The sequence below is a fragment of the Carassius auratus genome, chromosome 27 (genome assembly GCF_003368295.1).
Source record: "Carassius auratus strain Wakin chromosome 27, ASM336829v1, whole genome shotgun sequence".
Taxonomy (NCBI): domain Eukaryota; kingdom Metazoa; phylum Chordata; class Actinopteri; order Cypriniformes; family Cyprinidae; genus Carassius; species Carassius auratus.
Genome location: NC_039269.1, coordinates 10,742,200 through 10,764,839, shown reverse-complemented (window position 1 = coordinate 10,764,839; position 22,640 = coordinate 10,742,200). Strand labels below are relative to the sequence as shown.

General features: G+C 35.4%; 10 gene segments (V, D, J or C); all 10 read left to right on the top strand.

The window, feature by feature from the left end:
- Nucleotides 1–2,271: 2,271 nt before the first annotated feature.
- Nucleotides 2,272–3,032, top strand: LOC113046371 (T cell receptor alpha variable 9-2-like). The segment is given in 2 exon segments: nucleotides 2,272–2,378; nucleotides 2,487–3,032. Coding segments are annotated over 2 exon segments (474 nt in total).
- A 1,182-nt stretch (nucleotides 3,033–4,214) lies between these two features.
- Nucleotides 4,215–4,772, top strand: LOC113046370 (T cell receptor alpha variable 12-3-like). The segment is given in 2 exon segments: nucleotides 4,215–4,291; nucleotides 4,388–4,772. Coding segments are annotated over 2 exon segments (408 nt in total).
- Nucleotides 4,773–6,865: 2,093 nt separating this feature from the next.
- Nucleotides 6,866–8,123, top strand: LOC113046276 (T cell receptor alpha variable 17-like). The segment is given in 3 exon segments: nucleotides 6,866–7,137; nucleotides 7,281–7,648; nucleotides 8,088–8,123. Coding segments are annotated over 3 exon segments (444 nt in total).
- On the top strand, nucleotides 8,007–8,774 carry LOC113046275 (T cell receptor alpha variable 12-3-like). The segment is given in 2 exon segments: nucleotides 8,007–8,280; nucleotides 8,386–8,774. Coding segments are annotated over 2 exon segments (429 nt in total).
- Nucleotides 8,775–9,194: 420 nt separating this feature from the next.
- On the top strand, nucleotides 9,195–9,951 carry LOC113046368 (T cell receptor alpha variable 17-like). The segment is given in 2 exon segments: nucleotides 9,195–9,419; nucleotides 9,550–9,951. Coding segments are annotated over 2 exon segments (453 nt in total).
- A 2,625-nt stretch (nucleotides 9,952–12,576) lies between these two features.
- LOC113046369 (T cell receptor alpha variable 21-like) lies at nucleotides 12,577–13,031 on the top strand. The segment is given in 2 exon segments: nucleotides 12,577–12,667; nucleotides 12,754–13,031. Coding segments are annotated over 2 exon segments (318 nt in total).
- Nucleotides 13,032–15,788: 2,757 nt separating this feature from the next.
- LOC113046273 (T cell receptor alpha variable 30-like) lies at nucleotides 15,789–16,454 on the top strand. The segment is given in 2 exon segments: nucleotides 15,789–15,922; nucleotides 16,060–16,454. Coding segments are annotated over 2 exon segments (438 nt in total).
- Nucleotides 16,455–17,172: 718 nt separating this feature from the next.
- On the top strand, nucleotides 17,173–18,111 carry LOC113046272 (T cell receptor alpha variable 30-like). The segment is given in 3 exon segments: nucleotides 17,173–17,516; nucleotides 17,644–17,971; nucleotides 18,072–18,111. Coding segments are annotated over 3 exon segments (411 nt in total).
- Nucleotides 18,112–18,731: 620 nt separating this feature from the next.
- Nucleotides 18,732–19,370, top strand: LOC113046367 (T cell receptor alpha variable 21-like). The segment is given in 2 exon segments: nucleotides 18,732–18,814; nucleotides 18,899–19,370. Coding segments are annotated over 2 exon segments (384 nt in total).
- LOC113046271 (T cell receptor alpha variable 25-like) lies at nucleotides 19,363–22,638 on the top strand. The segment is given in 4 exon segments: nucleotides 19,363–19,546; nucleotides 19,686–19,824; nucleotides 20,615–20,819; nucleotides 22,612–22,638. Coding segments are annotated over 4 exon segments (414 nt in total).
- Nucleotides 22,639–22,640: the final 2 nt, after the last annotated feature.

Genomic DNA, 22,640 nt, shown 5'->3' with positions numbered 1-22,640 from the left:
ACCTTCTCATTCAAAGAGTTTTCTTTATTTCCATGACTATGAAAATTGTAGAGTCACACTGAAGGCATCAAGGGCTATTTGACCAAGAAGCAGAGTGATGGGGTGCTGGCCTCCACAGTCACCGGACCTGAACCCAATTGAGATGGTTTAGGGGTGAGCTGGACCGCAGACAGAAGGCAAAAGGGCCAACAAGTGCTAAGCATCTCTCGGGGAACTCCTTCAAGAATGTAGGAAGACCATTTCAGGTGACTACCTCTTGAAGCTCATCAAGAGAATGCCAAGAGTGTGCAAAGCAGTAATCGAAGCAAAAGGTGGCTACTTTGAAGAACCTAGAGTATGACATATTTTCAGTTATTTCACACTTTTTTTATGTATATAATTCCATATATAATTCCACATGTGTTAATTCATAGTTTTGATGCCTTTAGTGTGAATCTACAATTTTCATAGTCATGAAAATAAAGAAAACTCTTTGAATGAGAGGGTGTCTAAACTTTTGGTCTGTACTGTATATTATTTCTGCAATAAGTAAACTTTATAGAAGTATACTTAAGTGCATTTATTTTTCACAAGGGATTGCATCTATTATAATAAATATATTCTTATAAATAAGAAATTAATCCCCTTAAATATTTGTCATGTAGACACGAACACAGTCATTATCAGAAAAAAAAAAGAAGACATGAGGGAGGTGCTCTCACAACAGTGACAGTGCAAGAGTCACTTTACTCTGCCTTCGCCTCTTCTCTGCAGAACATCCACCATGTTTCTCCTTTGCTGGATATCAGTTTTATTATCGATAGGTAAGATGTTCTGATTTTTAGAGACTTCATAAATGATTAAATAATGGAGTAAAAAATTGTGGCTGAAGAGAGAGCAGTTGTTATGCTTTTATGATGTTAAAATGTTTTGTTTAATTATAATAATCGAATAATCAGTTTTTTATATATATGTATACAGGAAATTCCTTTGCAAATACAATACAACCATTATCCTCTGAAAAGCATGTTGTCAGAGGTGAAAAAGTGATTCTTTCCTGCGACTACAGTGGTGATGTTAACAGTCTGCAGTGGTATCGTCAATATCCTGGATCTCGACCAGAGTATCTCATTCTCGTCACAGAATATTCAGAAACTGATCTTTCACTTCGTCTGTCAGCAAAAGCTTCAAAAGACCTAAAACAAGTGAATCTGACAATCTCCTCTGCTGAAGAAACAGATTCAGCTCTGTATTACTGCGCCCTGAGGCCCACAGTGACAGGAAACACATGAACACTGTACAAAAACCATTTGTATACATATAATAATTCTGAATTTACATGTATTTTAAAGCCTTAACAATGAAAACTTGATGATACACTAAATAAAATACTAAATTAAATTTCACAAGTGTAAACATTTGTCCAATGTCTTTCAACCAATCAATCAGCTGCAACAAAATAAAACAAAGCACACTATTATCTTCACATTAAAGAAAGAGTGACATACAAATATGCCTCAACATGTCTTCCTTTGTGAAAAAGAAGTGTGCTAATGACAATGGGTCTTAACATTCTTAAGTGCACTTTATAAAAATGCACTTTATGATAATGACTAATTAAGTATTACTTAAACATACATTTCACATAATTATGATTTTATTTTATTTAAAATAAGTACACTTATTTTTATATGTTTATCAATATACTAAAGTACATGTAAAATAATTGATTTTAATTTAAACTTTTGTGTGTTCTACAAAATTACATTTCTTAATGTATTTTAAATGTATTACTATTTAGTCTATAATATAAAGTGTACTATGTGCATTAATGCAATTAATAAAAATAAACTTCAATACATCACCAGCTCCTGCTCTATGAATTCTATAAATAAAATTTTCTACATAATATTTCATCGATTCATTCATTTCCAGGTCTAAATTACATAATAATTCCTAGATTTTCAGACTTTTGATTTTCTGACCTCAATGTATCCTGAAGCTAAACATTTATAGCAGTCTTTCAGTTTGACTCACAGGAGGATGCTCTTCTGATCTGAGAAGCTCCTTTAATGCAGAACAGGAGTAAACACTAATCCAGTGTTTATTTTGTCTCTTTCTATATTACTCTAATAAATAACAATAAAGATTCCTGATAAGCAACATTTTTCAGTAGGCTACAGAAAAGTATTTTATGTATGAATATGAGCTATAACGTACAGTACAGTAACACAAAGATATTTGTTGTTGCCACAGGGTGGAGCTCTGAAGCCTGATGTTAAACAGCAGATCAAGCTAAATGTGACTGAATCAAGGTTGAGTTTGACACTTCAAGCTTTCAGACTACTGAGCAGTGACCATGTTTACTGTTGTCTTCATTGTAGTTTCACTGCTTAAGGGTAAGTAATAGTTTGATGTTCACTGTTGCATTAACATCAGTACCAGTATTTAACAGTTATGGTGAACAATCATTATTTTAAAAGATTTTCTCTTCTCTTCTTTTACAGACAGTGCTGATGCAGATACAATAGAATCTCTCTTACCAGAACAGCATGTTTCAGTTGGACAAAGTGCTGTTATCTCTTGCAAATACAGTGGCATTGGGCCCAGCTTTTATTGGTACCGCCAATATCCAGGATCCAGACCTGAGTACCTTATTTTTAATGCAGAGACTGGAGTTTCTTCCGAACCCTCTTTACGTCTCAAAGCACAGGCTAAAAAAGCGATCACAGAAGTGGAACTGGAGATCTCCTCTACTGAAGTCAAAGACTCTGCTGTATATTACTGCGCTCTGAAGCCCACAGTGACAGGAAACCCACCTGCTCTCTACAAAAACTTAATACATGAACACATCTTGCATTACACAAACATTGTGACACACCAGCTTCAAATCAACCACAACAGATCAATGATGCAACTGTTCTTACTTTTCCAAATGTAAAGAAATAATGTTTGGTCTTTTGATTTTAAGAAAAGGACAAGCCATGAGTGAAGATGAAGTCTCAGGCAGAGGGTGGAGCGTGTTCACAAAGGTGAATGTTTGAAAGGCTTATTCATTTAGTCATCACTTTACAATCACTCTTCATCAGAAACCATCATGTTTCTGTTTTGTTGGATACCACTGACATTACTCATGGGTAAATAATTTCATTTATGGTTTTATTCTTGTTTACAAAAAAATATTTTCATCTGTTTGATTGTATATAAGTTGCTTAGTGTTCATTTAATTAATAGTTTCATCAAGAGTTGCATTTTGTCCAAACAGGAAATTCTTTTGCTGTAACAATACAGCCATTGTCTTCTGAAAGGAATATTTTCAGAGGCGAAAATGTGACTCTGTCCTGTAACTACAGTGGTCTGGTATACAATCTTCAATGGTATCGGCAATATATGGGATCTAGACCAGAGTTGCTGATACTTGTTAATGAAAATTCAGAGGAATCTGAGCCTTCTCTTCGTCTGTCAGCAAAAGACTCAAAAGAGAAGAAACAAGTGAATCTTACAATCTCTTCTGCTGAATTGTCAGACTCTGCTGTATATTACTGCGCTCTGAGGCCCACAGTGACAAGAAACACAAGAACACTGAACAAAAACCCTGATTTCAGTCAGATGATTTTGTACTTCACTGTAAAAACATTTGTGTGTGTGTGTGTGTGTGTGTGTGTGTGTGTGTGTGTGTGTGTGTTACTGATTTTATTCTATTGTTTAACACTTCAGTGAATAATCCAACCATATTGTTTCAGATATAGATAAAACTATAATATCATGTTTGATTTCAGTTAGAATAAAAATGCAGAATATATTCATCATATTCCAGTATAAGTTGGTATTTTTATATGACTGTATATTATATTATTTTAGTTTGTCTCTTTGGTAAGAAAGCTTCAGTAACTTAGTAAGTAAACTCAGTAAATGTTGTACACTGGTTAATTTGATCACATTTGTCTATGAACTAATGCTCAAATAGAAACATTGAGAAGCACTTTTAGAGGGATGCATTGATTTGTGACAGTAAGAACCTTCTAACTTGGCAAAAGTCATCATCACAGGGTAAAAACACAAATACTGTCCAAGTCCTCTGTGAGTGATGAAGGTCTAAATGTGTTTGTTTTCATCCAGAAGAGGGCGTTCATCTCTTTTCTGTATCCCTCATAAACACAATGAGCTCAAGACTCGTCCTGGAAGGTGAAATCACGCCACAGGGTGGAGCTCCAGACTTAAATCACAGTGTTTCAGTTAAAAAAGGGTCACATTTGATCATTTCATTCCATCATGCTGCTCTGTGCACTTGTAATATTATCAGTACTTGCAGGTGAGACTTATTTATTTCATTTAAATCACCAACTCTTTTGATTTAAAACTGTTAGAATTACATTTATCTGATTGCAATATTGAATTTAATTTTCAGGAGTGTCTCTTGGTGATCTAATAACGTCTCATGATTCTGAAAAACGAGCTCAAGATGGTAACAGTGTTGCTCTCTACTGTAACTACACTGGTGCTGTGTATAATCTACTGTGGTATCGTCAGTATCAAAGATCCAGACCAGAACTCCTTCTCTCCATGAGTGAATCTGGAGATCCAGTTAAAGCCGATCCATCAGCGCACTGGTTATCAGCTAAAGTTGACAAACACAGAAAGCTCATGGAACTGGAAATCAGCCCTGCTAAAGTATCAGACTCTGCACAGTATTACTGTGCTCTGCAGCCCACAGTGACTGGAAAACCTTTTCTTCTGCACAAAATCTTTCTGTATATGTATTTGTATATTCACTGATTCTTAACAAGCACATGTTTCCTACAGTATGAATTATTTCTGACTGCATAATTTATCAGTAACACAAGCATCTCTTTAGGATCAATAACTCAAATCAATTGTGATGTTTCCTGGAATATTTGTATAATATAAATATAAGTATAACATAAAAGATCAATAAAAAAGAGATGATGACAAAAATGAAATAAGAAAAAAGGCACAAAAAATTTAAGAAATGTGAACGTTTTCAGAAAATGTTCAATAAAGCTTTACAATATTCGTATGCTTTTCTTTAATAGACCTTGGCAGAATCGCAGGTCATATGAAATGGTTTAAGTATAATGACTTTATAAAATATGAGCAAAAACATTTTTTTTAAATGGGTGGAGCTTAATATCATAATGAAGGAGCATTTTAATCTGAGGGAGGATGTCAGAATTCAAAGGCATCCAGTCTGAATGATACTCAACTCTTTCAGATTCTTCTTCAGATTTCTGCTGTCATGATTATTTTCACTCTCAGTTTTTGGTGGATGTGTATTGGTAAGATATAATTGTATTTTTCTTTCCAATCTAAACCAGTTATTTTCTACTCATTTACCATTACTTTTTATCATTCAGTTACTGTTGCTTTTATATAATTAGGCTTTTGCTCTTCATTGCCAGGGCACACAGAGGCAAACACAATAAAACCCTTGTCACCGAATGAAAATAGACATGTTGGTGACAGTGTTACATTGTCCTGCAGTTACAAAGAGTATATCGGTACTGTAAATAGTTTATTCTGGTACAGACAGTATCCCAAATCAAAACCGGAGTTCCTCCTTTACATCTTGACACAAGGACATATGAGTGAAGACAGACCACCCAGATTTACTGCTGCAGTTAATCAAGACAACAAACAAGTGGATCTGAAGATCTCCTCTACTGTAGAAACAGATTCTGCCATTTACTACTGTGCCCTGAGGCCCACAGTGACAGGAAATCAAACTGAATCATACAAAAACCTCCATGCCATCATTAAAGAAAGATGATTCCTCAAACACCTCTTTAATCCAGTCTCGAAGACCAACACATTATCATCACAACAGTCTGTAACTTTGCTGAAACAAATGATAACATATACAGAACATTTAATATAGTCAGAAGTTCCCATTTCCCAAATGACTGAAATAGCAGGTATGTTTTGCCAGGAGGTGGCGCTATCTGCACATTTAGTTTTTCTGTCAATTCAGTGTGCATCTCCTTGTGTGAGTTTTGTCTTACATGCAGATTCACTGTCTGAGTTGTTGTGATTATTGCATGTCAGGTTTTGCCCTTGTATTGATGATAATAGGTCTGCTCAAAAGTCAGAGATTGGTTTTCATTTCAGTTTACTTTTGTTGATGTCATTTGTTGTTCCCAAGGTTACTATAAAACAGAGAGCTTTCATCAGTGCTGCGATGTATTTAATTTTTTTACAGTAGATTAATTTGTTATTGATAATAATATCCCAACTATTGTTTAACTATATATATATATATATATATATATATATAACTATATATATAACAAAAATATATATATTGTCGTTGAGTATTTTATGAATATTTTAGAATATGCTCATTTTTTTATTTAGACTAATCCTGAACTGTCTGAAATAGCTGAAATACTTGGGTAAAGAACATTTTACCAATTGCTCACTTACCATAATTCACTGCTAGAGGGTGGAGCTATTGGATTCATGACATTGAGTTAATCCCAAAGTGCAAGACCTCTTTTGGTCAGTCTGCTTTATCTGTAATGGGGCCAAAACTCTGGAATGCTTTACCCACTAATTTAAAACTAGAGACTGATGGCAATGCTTTTAACAGAGGTCTGAAACAGTGGCTAAAAACTAAACAACAGTGCTCGCATGTATAACCTACAACTAAGATACTCTCTGATTCTGATGCTTTGCTGTATTTTTCATTTTTTATTTATTTATTTTTGGTATTGATGTTATCACTTTTGTTATTAGTCTTGTTATTGTATTTTCTTCCTAAAAGCCTCTCGTGAACAGGTGTTGAAAATTAGCATTATAACACTAAAACCAATGCATATTGTTCGTCCAATGTAATTGTATGTCCATGCCAAATAAAGAGATTAAAAAAAAAAATTGTGACACAATAGCTTTAAATCAACCACAACAGATCAATGATGCAACTGTTCTTACTTTTCCAAATGTAAAGAAATAATGTTAGGTCTTTTGATTTTAAGAAAAGGAAAACCCATGAGTGAAGATAAAGTCTCAGGCAGAGGGTGGAGCGTATTCACAAAGGTGAATGTTTGAAAGACTGATTCATTTAGTCATCGCTTTACAATCACTCTTCATCAGAAACCATCATGTTTCTGTTTTGTTGGATACTGCTGTCTTTATTCACAGGTAAATATGTGTTTATATATATATACATATACAGTATATACTTATTACATTTCCCACTGAAATGTACATTACACAAAACAATCACATTGTCAACAAGTTAGCTTAAGTATCAGTTTAATCAATAGTCACATTTTGTCTTACAGGATACTCTTTTGCTGACACAATACAGCCATTGTCTTCTGAAAAACATATATTCAGAGGTGACAACGTGACTCTGTCCTGTAACTACAGTGGTCTTGTATATGACCTGCAATGGTATCGAAATTCTGGGGGATCTAGACCAGAGTTCCTGATACGTGTTAATGAAAATTCAAAGGAATCTGTGCCTTCTCTTCGTCTGTCAGCAAAAGACTCAAAGAAACAAGTGAATCTTACAATCTCTTCTGCTGAAGTGTCAGACTCTGCTGTATATTACTGCGCTCTGAGGCCCACAGTGACAGGAAACACAAGAACACTGAACAAAAACCCTGATTTCAGTCAGATGATTGTGTACTTCACTGTAAAAACATTTGTGTGTGTGTGTGTTACTGATTTTATTCTATTGTTTATCACTTCAGTGAATAATCCAACCATATTGTTTCAGTTATACATAAAACTATAATATCATGTTTGATTTCAGTTAGAATAAATATGCAAAAAATGTTTATGGTGTATTCCAGTATATTAAAGTTTGTGTTTTTATATTACATTATAATATTTGAGTTTGTCTCTTTGGCAAGAAAGCTTCAGTAACTAAACTCAGTAAATGTTGTACGGTTTAATTTGATCACATTTGTCTATAAACTAATGCTCAAATAGAAACATTGAGAAGCACTTTTAGAGGGATGCATTGATTTGTGACAGTAAGAGCCTTCTAACTTGGCAAAAGTCATCATCACAGGGTAAAAACACAAATACTGTCCAAGTCCTCTGTGAGTGATGAAGGTCTAAATGTGTTTGTTTTCACCCAGAAGAGGGCGTTCATCTCTTTTCTGTATCCCTCATAAACACAATGAGCTCAAGACTCGTCCTGGAAGGTCAAATCTCGCCACAGGGTGGAGCTCCAGACTTAAATCACAGTGTTTCAGTTAAAAAAGGGTCACATTTGATCATTTCATTCCATCATGCTGCTCTGTGCACTTGTAATATTATCAGTACTTGCAGGTGAGACTTGTTTATTTCATTTAAATCACCAACTCTTTTGATTTAAAACTGTTAGAATTACATTTATCTGATTGCAATATTGAATTTATTATGTCTTTTTTTCAGGAGTCTCTCTTGGTGATCTAATAACGTCTCATGACTCTGAAAAACGAGCTCAAGATGGTAACAGTGTTGCTCTCTACTGTAACTACACTGGTGCTGTGTATAATCTACTGTGGTATCGTCAGTATCAAAGATCCAGACCAGAACTCCTTCTCTCCATGAGTGAATCTGGAGATCCAGTTAAAGCCGATCCATCAGCGCACTGGTTATCAGCTAAAGTTGACAAACACAGAAAGCTCATGGAACTGGAAATCAGCCCTGCTAAAGTATCAGACTCTGCACTGTATTACTGTGCTCTGGAGCCCACAGTGACAGGAAAACCTTTTCTTCTGCACAAAATCTTTCTGTATATGATAAAAACACTCGCACCTTCAGGAGGTGGTGCAATATGAATTATATGAGAGAAGAGACATTGTCAGTTCACTTCCCAGCCCCTTTTAGTTTTAAGTGAGTTTATCTGACAAAATAACTGCCATTTTATTATGGGACATTATTATTTTTGCACAGTCTTTGACCCTGGAATTTATTATAATTTGCCTAATGGTAAATGGTTTAAACATTTGGACACCGGTGTGCAACATATTGTAGAAGCAGGATGAAGTGCAGTTTCTTTCCCCAGGTATCTACTCAATGCACAGTAAAATGTTCTCCCATTGTGCATTAAAAATATGTGCAATAACCTTAACCATACTTATTTATAACACTACATCCTAAATCCCCTTATTTTTCATACTATACCTGTTCTATTTAGCAGGTATAGTATGGTAGATTTTCATAAAAATATAAAACTCTCACTTTATCTAAGTGTCTTAGTACCTCATATTCAGAGTTAAGCTAAAAGTCTAGTAACATGATTTCTTGATCATAAAGTGCTCTTCTTACGCTGTTGGAAGGAGGAGCTAAAAGTTTTCATTACCCAGCTCCTGCTTTTTACGAGTCAGTTACAGAAATGTGCAGCATTGAATCTCATTGTCAGCTTTTTCCTTTTATTGGTCAGATGTTGTCCCTGGTCTTGATCATCATTTCTCTGTTCAAAGGTCAGATATTCATAAATACTTCAAGCTGTTTTTTTCTTGTAATTGTGATGTAAATTCTGTGTGAACAACACATGCATGTTGATTTAAGGAATAATCTATTGCTATTTCTATTGTTTTATTTTTTAAACAGAAAATGCGGATGCAAATACAATAAATCCACTGGTCCCAGAGAAGCACATTACAGCAGGAAACAATGTTACCCTCTCCTGTAAATACAGTGGCACGGTTAACACACTGCAGTGGTATCGGCAATATCCAGGATCCCCAATAGAGTTTCTCATTTTTGCCACTGAGCTCAGGGGCCAGTCAGAGTCTGCACTTCGACTTTCATCTACAGCTGATAGAGGCAACAAGCATATGCATCTGAACATCCTTTTAACAGAAAAGTTAGATTCTGCAATATACTACTGTGCTCTGGTGCCCACAGTGACAGAAAACACTGCAACATTGTACAAAAACCTGGAACCAGTAGAAGCAGATTTCCACAGACATTAAGTGTGATCACTCCGCTTGAATAAAATAATAAATAATATGACCATGAAAGTAGTGTTTCAAAATATACATTTAAATCTATAAATGAAATCATGTGTAGGCTACCTCTGAATATGAAATGACTGACAATAGGCAATATTTGACTGACATCAGGTAATATTTATAGATTAATTAATTACAAGGTATAATTTACTCTCTATCTATCTATCTATCTATCTATCTATCTATCTATCTATCACACAAAATAAGCATTACATATTCAGGCTAAAGAACACACAACTGTGTTGCTTCTTTTTAGTAAATCAAAAATGATTCCTATATTAATTAGTCAGTTTTTTTAATGAAACAATCTCATTGTTATACCTACATAAACTACTGAGAGACACATTTGAAAAGGTGCTGTTGAATTCTTTCTGTTTCCCATCCCTGCTGTTGGGGGTTGATTAAAACTTGTGTAATCCTTCAAAGCTGTCAGTAGGAGGAGCTCTGTGAGAGTGTATTTTTCATTCCTGACATCTAAGTGTGCTGTCATTCTGTTAGTTAAAACAACAATATGTGGTTCTGTTTACTATTGCTCCTTTCAACACTTGCAGGTAAGAATGCTTTTCTTTCCATATTAATTCTTCATACAAATATGTAATTTTTTAACATTTTAAATGAGTCAGGGTTTACATATCTATGAGTACATATTTCTTTGACAGGAGTCTCTCTTGGTGATCTAATAACGTCTCATGATTCTGAAAAACGAGCTCAAGATGGTAACAGTGTTGCTCTCTACTGTAACTACACTGGTGCTGTGTATAATCTACTGTGGTATCGTCAGTATCAAAGATCCAGACCAGAACTCCTTCTTTCCATGAGTGAATCTGGAGATCCAGTTAAAGCCGATCCATCAGCGCACTGGTTATCAGCTAAAGTTGACAAACACAGAAAGCTCATGGAACTGGAAATCAGCCCTGCTAAAGTATCAGACTCTGCACAGTATTACTGTGCTCTGCAGCCCACAGTGACAGGAAAACCTTTTCTTCTGCACAAAATCTTGCCAATGGTATAGCTTAACATTTCAAAGCTCATAGGCTGGCTGGCAAATTATTTCCATTAACTGATATTTGACTTGTATTTTACAGTTTTATTTATTTATATATGTATTTACTTAACTCTACTTTCTTTCAGTCAGAAAATCTGTAGCTTTGACAAAATAATTGCTATATTTTCTGTGTTGGTCTCATTTAAAAACATGTTGTAACAATACTCATGTTATATGTAAGCTGAGTACAATCTCTTATATTCTACACCTCAAACTAATGAAATAATAAGCTGTTTATCAAAGCAATGCAAATTTTCATTTAAAATTTTAAGCTATTAAAAAAATGCTTTCTTTTCAGATGTGAAAATGTCATGATGATCTCTCAGAACTTTGTGCATTTTTACTTTCTCAAAAAAAATAAAAACTCATTCTGTATGAATTATAAGCATTTTGAAAAATGGAGACATGGGTTATGTCCTCATAAGTCACCCTCTCCTTGTAATACCTCTGTCATACCCATGTCATTATACAAAGTTGTGTCCTCCTGATATGTCACAAAAACAAGAGCATACACACACACACGACACACAATTCCACATTTGAACATTCAGTAGCAAATACTTAAACTAATGACAAAACATACTTACAGTACTTGATTCAGAACCGCCAGATTGTCGCAGCAAAGTCGGTCGCCCATTATAAGCGTTGCTGTTCTTTTGTAAGTTATCTTAAAGATTCCTAAATGCATCTACTTTTGGAAGGCCAAATAAAGAGTTTTTGCTTTTGCCTAGATACACAGAGCATCTCCTTGACACGGCTGCTTCAACACTAACTGTGGTAACTGAAACCACGCTTTCTTTTTTTGCGTGAACTTTTGGGGCGGCATTACACAAATATTTTCACATAATGACGTAGGCATGTGGGGATCTGTTTGAATAAGCCGTTTTAGGGGGGCATGGAAAAGTCTCAACTTTGATAATGAATATCTCTTTTGAGATTTGAGAATTTAGTCTTCGCAACTTTATAGATCTTCATTATGCACCAAGAGCTTGTAACACTCCAAAGAGAAAGGTGATGTAGGTAGGTGGCGTAACATTTCCATCACATTGAGGCATTTGGCCAATCACAACACACTGGATAGCTGGCCAATCAGCACAGACCTCACTTTTCAGAATGATGAGCTTTGTAAAAATCGATGCGTTTCATAAGGCGGGCATAGGCGAGAAACAATAATGTACAGTATGTGGAAATAATAATAATATATATATATATATATATATATATTTTTTTTTTTTTTACCTAAACCATATGAAAAACATACAAACATTTTTTTTTTTTCTTACTAAAATAGGTTTTATTAAACTTAAAAACTTAGACAAGCAATGACAAGGGAATTGAAATCAAAAACAACAATCAAAACATTATTATCATCCTGTTACTGTACAATTACTTTGCAATATATAATTTGCAACTTTTGCCCACTTTTGTTATTATAGGATCATCCAGGAAAAAGCTGTTAAAGTTTCAAATGAGTTTCATTTGTCTAATTTACACTAGTGTGCCCCAATTTAACATGCAGTCTGCCAGAAGGTGGAGCTCTAAGGTCAGTCATTTCAAAACAGCACGCAGACATAAACTCAAGTTAGAAGAGGAAAGTCACAAAAGCCTTGTTGTTTCCTGCTTGTGTAGATGTTTCTCCTGGTCCTCTTGATATTTTCTCCTCTTAAGGGTAAGTGATTTATAAGAGTAACTTCCAAACTGAAAAATTCAAATTTTGAATGTCAATGTGTCAATAAAACACTTTTTTTTTAACAGAGAATGCTGATGCTGAAGTCATAACACAATTCCTTACAGAACAGTATGTTTTGGCAGGAAAAGATATTACTCTTTCCTGCAGCTACAGTGGCTATGTTCAAAATTTACAGTGGTATCGTCAGTATCCCGGATCCAAACCTGAGAATATCATTTTTCACACCGAGGGCACTGGTCATTCAGAGATCAAGCTTCGTCTTTACGCTGAGGCCGATAAAGAAACCAAACTTATGAATTTGAGCATATCTTCTACAAAGCTGGAAGACTCTGCTCTGTACTAGAGCCCGACCGATATATCGGCCGGCCGATATTATCGGCCGATATGAGCTTATTGCATTTAAATCGGCATCGGCGTTTATAACGGCCGATGGAACATGAGAAACGGAGTCTCATGCTTTACTCATGTTATGAGTGTTGCATAGTTTACCCACCAGAGGGAGCTCTGCAGCTCCAGAGTTGACAACAGCGCCAGAAATTCACTAGCGAAGAAAGCGATAAGCCAAGCCAGCCACGGAGATTTTTTTTCTGTTTTGACGGTGAGTCTGTCGTTAGTCATGTGAAATGATTTAGTTCATACACTGTATATACAATGATGTGGTAGTTCTAGCTAACGGTCCTATCATTATCACTTATAAATATTCTGTAACATCACTTACAGCCGCTTAATGCATTGCTATATTAGATTAGCCACAGAGCTAATACCATGTTTATCAGTGGAAGAGTGCGAACGTTAATAAGAGGTCAAACTATAACGTTATCGTTTAACTTATTCTAAATATATCTGCAGTGTTTCCCACATAATGACCGGGTAACTGTGGCAGGGGGGCAATGACTAGAAGTTATGTTCAGCGTGCCTCGAAAAAACAACAGCTGTTATGTTATTGAATGAATTCATTAAAAATAGGTCATTGCACTTACATCAAATCACGATATGGACGAATATCTGTAAGTATTAAGCCGGAATAGTCTTTTTAAATATGAATCCTGCATGTTCTGCGTGTCTCTGTTAATGAATGGCGCAGAAGCGCCTCTTCATTCATTAAACACACGTAAGCGCATAAGCTCGCGGTGAATTCAGCGTCTGCTGTCTCACTAAATAATCACGTGAACACATGAACAACATCTCCAGAACTGCTCTGACAGTCACTTCATGAGCATTTGACCGTTTGATTTAAGTAAAAGCAGTATCACATCACATACACAGAACTGTAAATGTACGCCAACCCGTCAAAATAAAAGTCCAGTTAAAGGCTGTTGTTCAGCAGAATGTACAAAAGCCTATCATAGACCCGATTACTAAAATATTCGATATTTACAGCCTTATGTTATTCTAACGCTAATATAGCTTCCTTTTTAGCAGGTCCCTTAAATGCTTGCTATTAACTTGATTGAAGGTGGTTCTTCTCAAAATTGACAGCGGTGTGTTCATGACACTAACGTTAACCATTCAACTTCGAGTAGGTGGGTCAGAAATGATTAACCAGATAGGACATGTAAATAAATGTGAGCTGAACAAGCGCTTTTTTTTATTTATTTTTATTTTTTACAGATTGTTTCAAAGCAGCTTTAAAGACATAACAGGAAAATGTTGTAATATTGTTAAATAGAAGTAGGTAATAGGTAATACCTATTGGTTGACAAATAAAAAAAATATATATTTCTCATTTTTGCCTATGTAGGAGATCCCTGTTTATTATTATTATAATTCTAATGGTGACATTAGTAATGATACATGGTGATATTATTAATACACATGCTTATTCTTTCTATGTCTCTCTTTCTGCCCTACAGATGGCTGAAAAAGGTGAATGCTGTAGCAGCAAAGTGTCGGACTACTTCTGCAAATACTTTAACTTTAGTATTATAATTTATTTACAGAACACACACAGACTGTTAAAACCAGCTTCAACTGGAAGAAAGTAAAAGTGTTTTTTTGACCATTAAAAAATATATACTTTTGATGTGCAATTGTTTAATCATTGAGACTATAATCTAAGGCTTTTTTTTTTACATAATCTCTTCTGGAAAATGGTTTATACAGCCCACATACATAGAACAGGCAGATATTTTGCTATTGAATGTTGTGTAAGTGCAGTATATAGGAAATGGGTCTAATATCCAGTTTATTTTCAAAATCAAAATATCGGCTTATAAATCGGCTCTTTTCGAGTTAATATCGGCATCGGCATCGGCCCCCAAAAATCCATATCGGTCGGGCTCTACTCTGTACTACTGTGCCCTGCAGCCCACAGTGACAGGAAACACAAGAACACTGTACAAAAACTTTCTCATGGCCTAGACTTACTAGGAGGTGCTTTCACACCAGTCATAGTTTTCCCCAGTTGTCTTTCCAGACTGATACGATGTGATGCACTTTTCTCATGACAATTTTCTCATGATATTTCTCATGAAATATCATCTCTGCTGCTGCATTAGTTGATTATGTTTCTGCCAGCTTCCTAATTCAATGAACATATATTTCTAGAACTTGAATTTAGCTGACAAAGAGCTTTGTAAATACAAAAACATTACACATTATACCACATAAAGCTTTGATTAATATTCATTCACACAGCTTCATATGAAAAGATAATCTCAATGGCTTCTTTACTACACTACTGCTGATGCCTGATGTAATACACTACTTGCTTGTGAATTATTAGAAAGTGCATTATATAGCCTATATAATACTACAAATAAGGCAAACCCACATTAGAAACTTCCACTAAATAACGGAATCATGAGCCCTGCTTAAATAGTTTAAAATGTAATAATTGCAAGACATTTAAGGACAATTGTTTATTCATTATATTCAACATTTGCACTGGTAAAAAGTAGTCTGATGCTATCAATGGTTGACATTTGAGAATCAGGACAAACAATTGTACTTTTAAAACCTATTCCAACATGTAGGAGTTGAGAGTCCATTTAATTAAGAATGTAATATTAGATAAATTAGACTTACACAAACCATCCTATACAGTCGGATATCGGTAGGGTGAGATGAGTGAGATGAGTGAGTAGGCATCTGTGGGAGGAGCTCAGTATTTTATAAACTCCTGCAGAATAAATCAGAGACAACACCTTCATAAAGATCCTGACAGAAGTCTCAACTCAAACTACAAAATCATGTTACTCATCTCTTCTGTTTTGATATTTGTCTTCAGCTACTGTAAGTAGTTTTACTCGTATACATTTTGCACAGTATTCCAGAACATCACACAAATAGCTACCTGTATGTAAAAATACCTGTTTGCTTTGTTGTGAATTTATTCCATTACATTGCTTGCTTTTTTAATGTATTTGCAGGTGAATCTAATGGGAATGTCATCAAACCAAACCAGCTATCTGTAGTTTTAGCTGAAGGAAGCAGCACCACTCTGTCCTGTTCATATGATGGATCAGCTTACAGTCTTCACTGGTATCGACAGAAGCCTGGATCAAAACCAGAGTTTCTGCTGCTGATTGTGAGGTCTACTAAAACTGTAGTCCCAGCTTCTCCACCTCATCCACATATGTCCACCAGACACCATGATAACAAAAGTGTGGATCTGGAGATCTTCTCTGCTGCTGTATCAGACTCTGCAGTGTATTACTGTGCCCTGGAGCCCACAGTGACAGGAAAACATGCTACACCCTACAAAAACCTTCTCATGCATATGTTTCAGATGATATCTTTGATTTCCTTTATGCTGATAATATAATTTGGCATTTAAACATCTCACTGGCCATTGGTAATTACTGACCATTATCAGATTGAATTTTCCTCAAACACAAAAAATATATAATTAAGGACTATAGCCATAATCAATACAAAAATTGACAATTAAATACCAACACACACACACACACAAAAATCCAATTGGTTCCTTTAAATAAAGCTTAGAATAATTTCAAAAGATGTTTAAGACACATTTATCTGTGATAAATTGCTAGAATTGATCAAATAGGACATTATCATATTAATAACTGTACAGGTGTATTTAAAATGTTTTAAATATCTTGCCTCATTAAGATTATACAAGAGGTTTCCAGAGAGCTTATCACCCACAGAATTATTTTAGATTCTCAGTTAAGACCACACCTATTATTGAATTCCTTTGAAAGTTACTACAATGATTTATAGTTACCTTTGTAGATAAGTCATCTGTCATCTGATGTACAATAACTTTGGTTGTAACTTTAGTAACATCCAAAAAGAATGAAATACTTATCCAGTGGTCACCACACACATTCTACATACTAGTCTCTCAGCTCAGAAACATTTCAAATCAAATCAGATTTACAGCAGAGAGCCCCAGTCAAGCAAGGCTTTTACCAGAAGGTGGAGCTCACATTCAACTGATTTCAGAACAGAGCACATGCAAACTGAGTCAGTTAGGAGGAAACTGTTAGACCTGACTGACAGAACTTTTTATCTAATTGATGATGTTGCTCCTTGTTTTCGTGATATTTTGCTTTTGTAAGGGTGAATAAATGATAAGAATAATTTATGGATTAATGATTTTTATTGTGTAAATAAACCAACTATTTATATAGTCTCAATAAGTCCATTAATTGAACTGATTGATTTTTTCATGATTAAACAGCATGCAGCCACATTTTTTAAAAAATCTAGGTTTGTGTGGGAGGGGCTCAAGGTTTTGTCAGCTTCAGCAGAATAACTTATTGAGACAACACTGACTTTCCTTCATTGAGAAGTCTGGACACAAACTACAGAAACATGTTGCTCATCTCTTCTGTTTTGATTTTTATCCTCAGTTACTGTGAGTACCGCTAGTCATACACATTTTACACCATATTCCAGAACATAAAAACATGCACATGTTTTAATTAATTCTAAACATAAAATAACATTCCATTCCATTGCTTAATTATTTATCATCTTTGCAGGTGAATCTAATGGAAATGTCATCAAACCAAGCCAGCTATCTGTAGTTTTAGCTGAAGGAAGCAGCACCACTCTGTCCTGTTCATATGATGGATCAGCTTACAGTCTTCACTGGTATCGACAGAAGCCTGGATCAAAACCAGAGTTTCTGCTGCTGATTGTTGAGTCTTCCAAGTATGTCAACAAAGCTGACCAACCTCACCCACATATGTCCATCAGACTCCATGATAACAAAAGTGTGGATCTGGTGATCTCCTCTGCTGCTGTATCAGACTCTGCAGTGTATTACTGTGCCCTGCAGCCCACAGTGACAGGAAAACCCTCTACACTGTACAAAAACTTGTTTCTTGCATTTTTTATAACAATCAATAGATTTTAGCATTCCCTCATGCAGTATCTCATTATTTTTCCTCCTTCCTGTCCTTACAAGGTGGTCTTTCTCTGAGAACTACTCTAGCCTACCCTTTTAGAAAATGTTCTGCACGGTTTACTTATTTACTGGTCATTTAAAGCCACTTTTACAAGACAAAACACACTGTTATTTACAATAAATCAAGTTACATGAACCAGTACACCATAGAATGAACCCACACATACTAGAAAAACATTCCTTTATGCATGGAAAAAATAGCATGAAACCTAATTAGCATCAAAGTACAAAAATCAATTAAACAAAAATAAAACAGTTCCTTCTATGTCTACAGACAAGACAAATTCCTGCAGATTAGACGACTCTATAACGACTATAGACGACTATAACTTTGCTATGTGTTTTTATTTTTTATTTTTATTTTTTTTGCACAGTAAACATACATTAGACTATCAATCGGATCTCTCTGGACAGTGACAGCCTTTATTACATACTTCTTTAATTATTCAATCTTATACAAGTTAATTTATAATTTAGTAGGTACAATTTTCTGAAAGCTGTTTCTTTTTAAATACAATACAATCCCATGAAGGATGATGTAGAAAAAGGTGACATTGCATGCATTCTGCCAGAAGGTGGAGCTCCTGGAACCATCATAGTTCTGTCTCGCTTGTTTAAAAACAGAGAAGACACATTGAGTCACTCACACTTTAGAAGAACTGTAAGTCTTAACTCTCAAAGTCATTGTCTCTCATTAGTGCAGATGTTGCCTCTAGTATTCATTACAATTTGTCTCCTAAAGGGTGAGTGATTCAACAAGCGTTTTATACTGTTGGCAATCTGAATTTCTCCATTATAAATTATTAATAAAACATTGTTTTAAACAGAGACTGCTGGTGAAGATGTCATAAAACCAGTCGTCACAGAGAAGCATGTTTTGGAAGGAAAAGATGTTACACTGATCTGCAAATACACTGAGACTGTTCGCAGTTTACAATGGTATCGTCAGTATCCTGGATCCAAACCTGAGAACCTCATCACGTTCTATGAGACCACTCCACATAAAGAGACCACTCTCCGTCTGAACGCTGCGGCTGATAAAACAGCCAAAAATATGAATTTGACGATCTCTTCTACAGAAGTGACAGACTCTGCCATGTACTACTGTGCCCTGGTGCCCACAGTGACAGGAAACACAAGAACACTGTACAAAAACCCTCTTGTTATTTAACATTTATCTTGCCACAGAAAGGTGATTGGGTTTCTATATATACGATACACACACACACGACATTATACTTAACCAGTGGTTACCACACACTTTTTAATTATTATTATGATTATTAAATCAGATAAGAGAGATTACAGTCAAGCAAGGCTTTTACCAGAAGGTGGAGCTCACATTCAACTGATTTCAGAACAGAGCACATGCAAACTGAGTCAGTTAGGAGGAAACTGTTAGACCTGACTGAAATAACTTTTTATCTAATTGATGATGTTGCTCCTTGTCCTCGTGATATTTTCCCTTTGTAAGGGTGAGTAATACCTAAGAATAATTTCCAGATTATTGATTTTGAATGTGTTTATGTTAATAAACAAACTATTTATATATGCTCTTAATTAGTCCATGAATTTTAATGTTTTTAACTAATTTATTGATATTGTTTTAAACAGATACTGTTGATGCTGAAGTGATAACATCATTCTTCACAAAGCAGGATGTTTTGGCAGGAAGAGATGTTACACTTTCCTGCAACTACAGCGGTAATGTTCGCAGTCTGCAGTGGTACCGTCAGCATCCCGGATCCAAACCTGAAAATATAATGTTTTACACTGAGAGCAGCAATCATTCAGAGCCTAAGCTTCGTCTGTACGCTGTGGCTGATAAAGGAAACAAACTTATGAATCTGAGCATATCTTCAACACAAATGAATGATTCTGCTCTGTACTACTGTGCTCTGCAGCCCACAGTGACAGGAAACACAACTGCACTGAACAAAAACAGACAGTAAGGACACACACTGTAATTAGACAAAGTGACATGACATACAGCCAAGTATGGTGAGCCCTACTCAGAATTCGTGCTCTGCATTTAACCAATCCAAAGTGCACACGCACACACAGCAGTGAACACACACCCGGAGCAGTGGGCAGTCAGTTATGGAGCAGTTGGGGGTTCAGTGCCTTGCTCAAGGACACCTCAGTCATGGTACTGCTGGCCCAAGACTCAAACCCACAACCCAAGGGTTAGGAATCAAATTCTAACAACTATGCCACAACTTCCCCTAATTAGTAAAAACATTACAAAGATGTACCAATGAGTAAAATAAGGACACATTAGAAAAAGGATAATTAAGAGAACTGCTAACTGTACATCAACCAGTGTAAAGATATTTCAAACTTTTGGTACAGTACTTTAACATTGTATATTTTCCACATAGCTAATTGTCAAAAAGAATCATTCTATTTTAGAGTTTATCATCAGTTAATGTACACACTGCTACTCATCTAATCTAATTGGATTGTCATCAGACCAAATAAAACATCTGTAGTTTTAACGTGAAGGAATCCACACCACTCTGTCTGTCCTGTTCATATGTTCATGAGTTTCTGTTGCTGATTGTTGAGTCTTCTAATTATGTCATGAGAGCTGAGCATCCTCATCCACATCTGTCCATCAGACTCCGTAATGATGAAAGTGTGGATCTGGAGTCGTCTTCTGCTGCTGTATCAGACTCTGTCAGGTATTACTGTGCCCTGCAGACCAGTGAAAGGAAAACAAACTACACTGGACAAAAACTTTATCTTGCATATCGCATAATCAGATTTTTAAGCTTCTCCTCATGCAGTGTCTCATTTTTTTCAACTTTCAATTCATTATAAGGTGGCCTTTCTCCAAGATTTACTGTACCATTTAAATTTACAATAAGCAGAGTTAACCAGCAATACCTTAGTGTAAACCGTTATTTAATAGTAAGAATAAAGTGTGACCAAAAGTTCCTTAAATGTCTATAAACTAGGGCTGGGCGATATGGAGCAAAAAATATATCTCGATATATTTTGCTATATCTCGATATACGATATATATCTCGATATCTTTACAGGAAAAATAACCCCCAAAAACTACTGCAAAAACAAATATGGCAAATATTACATGTTAAGGGGCCTATGAAACATTTCATTTTTTTCTTCACCATATGTTTTATTGTTACCTAATTCTGTGTGCATAAATGCATAAAAACAACTTAATTAGTTAAAAAAAATTCTTAAAATAGCCTTATGTGAAATGTTTTTTTCCCTTCAGAAATTCTGTGTATTTACATTTTACTGATTATCAAATGAAGGCATAAAACATTCATTTAATTTATCTTTTAATTATTTAAAATTAAGCAAACTTTATTTTTTGGTAAACAAAGGGGATTTACTATTAAAAATAAAACATGGGAGAAATGTTGTGTGATTATTCCTTATAAAATTATGTTCGTTTCATTTTAATAGTAGTAGTAGTGGGCTATCTACATTCTGCTGTACAATAGTAATAGATTTCTGTCAAATACTTTTATTTTTTTCAATTACTTTACAGTTCTGTGTATGTGATACCACAGTCTATGATGTGATATGAGCTAATCTTACTCAAATCAAACGGTCAGATGCTCATGAAGTGACTCTCAGTGCAGTTCTGGAGATGTTCCTCATGTGTTCACGTCTTTATTTAGAGAGAGGAAAGACAATGTAATCAGCGCGAGCGTTATGCGAGCTTCCGTGTTTAATGAATGAAGACGCGCTTCTGCTCCATTCGTTGACACAGACACGCAGAACATGCAGGATTCATATTTAAATAGACTTTTCCGGGTTAATATTTGCAGATATTAGTCCATTTCGCGATTTGATGTAAGTGCATGACCGACTTTTGATTAATTCATTTAAAATTTGACCAATTCCGTGACATTCCGCGTTAAACTGTAAATTCCATTTTTATGACTGGATTCCGCGATTCCGTCCGCGTTTCATTGGGCCCTACAGTAGACATCTGCCTGCCGTTCGCCCTACGCCTTAAAACTGAAGTATCTCCATATAATGGAGCCAGTTGTCTTTTTTTTTTTTTTTTTTTTGACTAGTTCTCTACACGCGAGGTGAGAGGGGACAAAAGCAAGGAGGCGGGGGGCGAGCGAGCGGGGGCGAGCACGGCACAGGGAAGGCAAACAAGCAAAGTGGCGGAATCATAATTTAAACTATATATCGATATATACGATATGTCAAAATCCATATCGTGTTTAAAAAATATCTCGATATATTTTAAATATCGAGATATCGCCCACCCCTACTATAAACAGGACAAATTCCTGCAGATGATTACTTTGCTATGTGATTTTGCACCGTAAACAAAAATTGTGCAATCAGTCAGATCTCTCTGGACAGTGGCAATCTTTATTATTTTACCTTATCACATACTTCTTTAATTAATCACTTCAGTCCTATTTTATAAATCACTTACTAGGCCACTTACTAGGTCACTTATTTGGTAAGCTCTTATTTTTTGTTCGAAATACAGTACATCCCATAAGAAAAATGCTTAAATATTGTGGCAAAATTCTGCCAGGAGGTGGAGCTCCAGGAACCAGTCTAGTT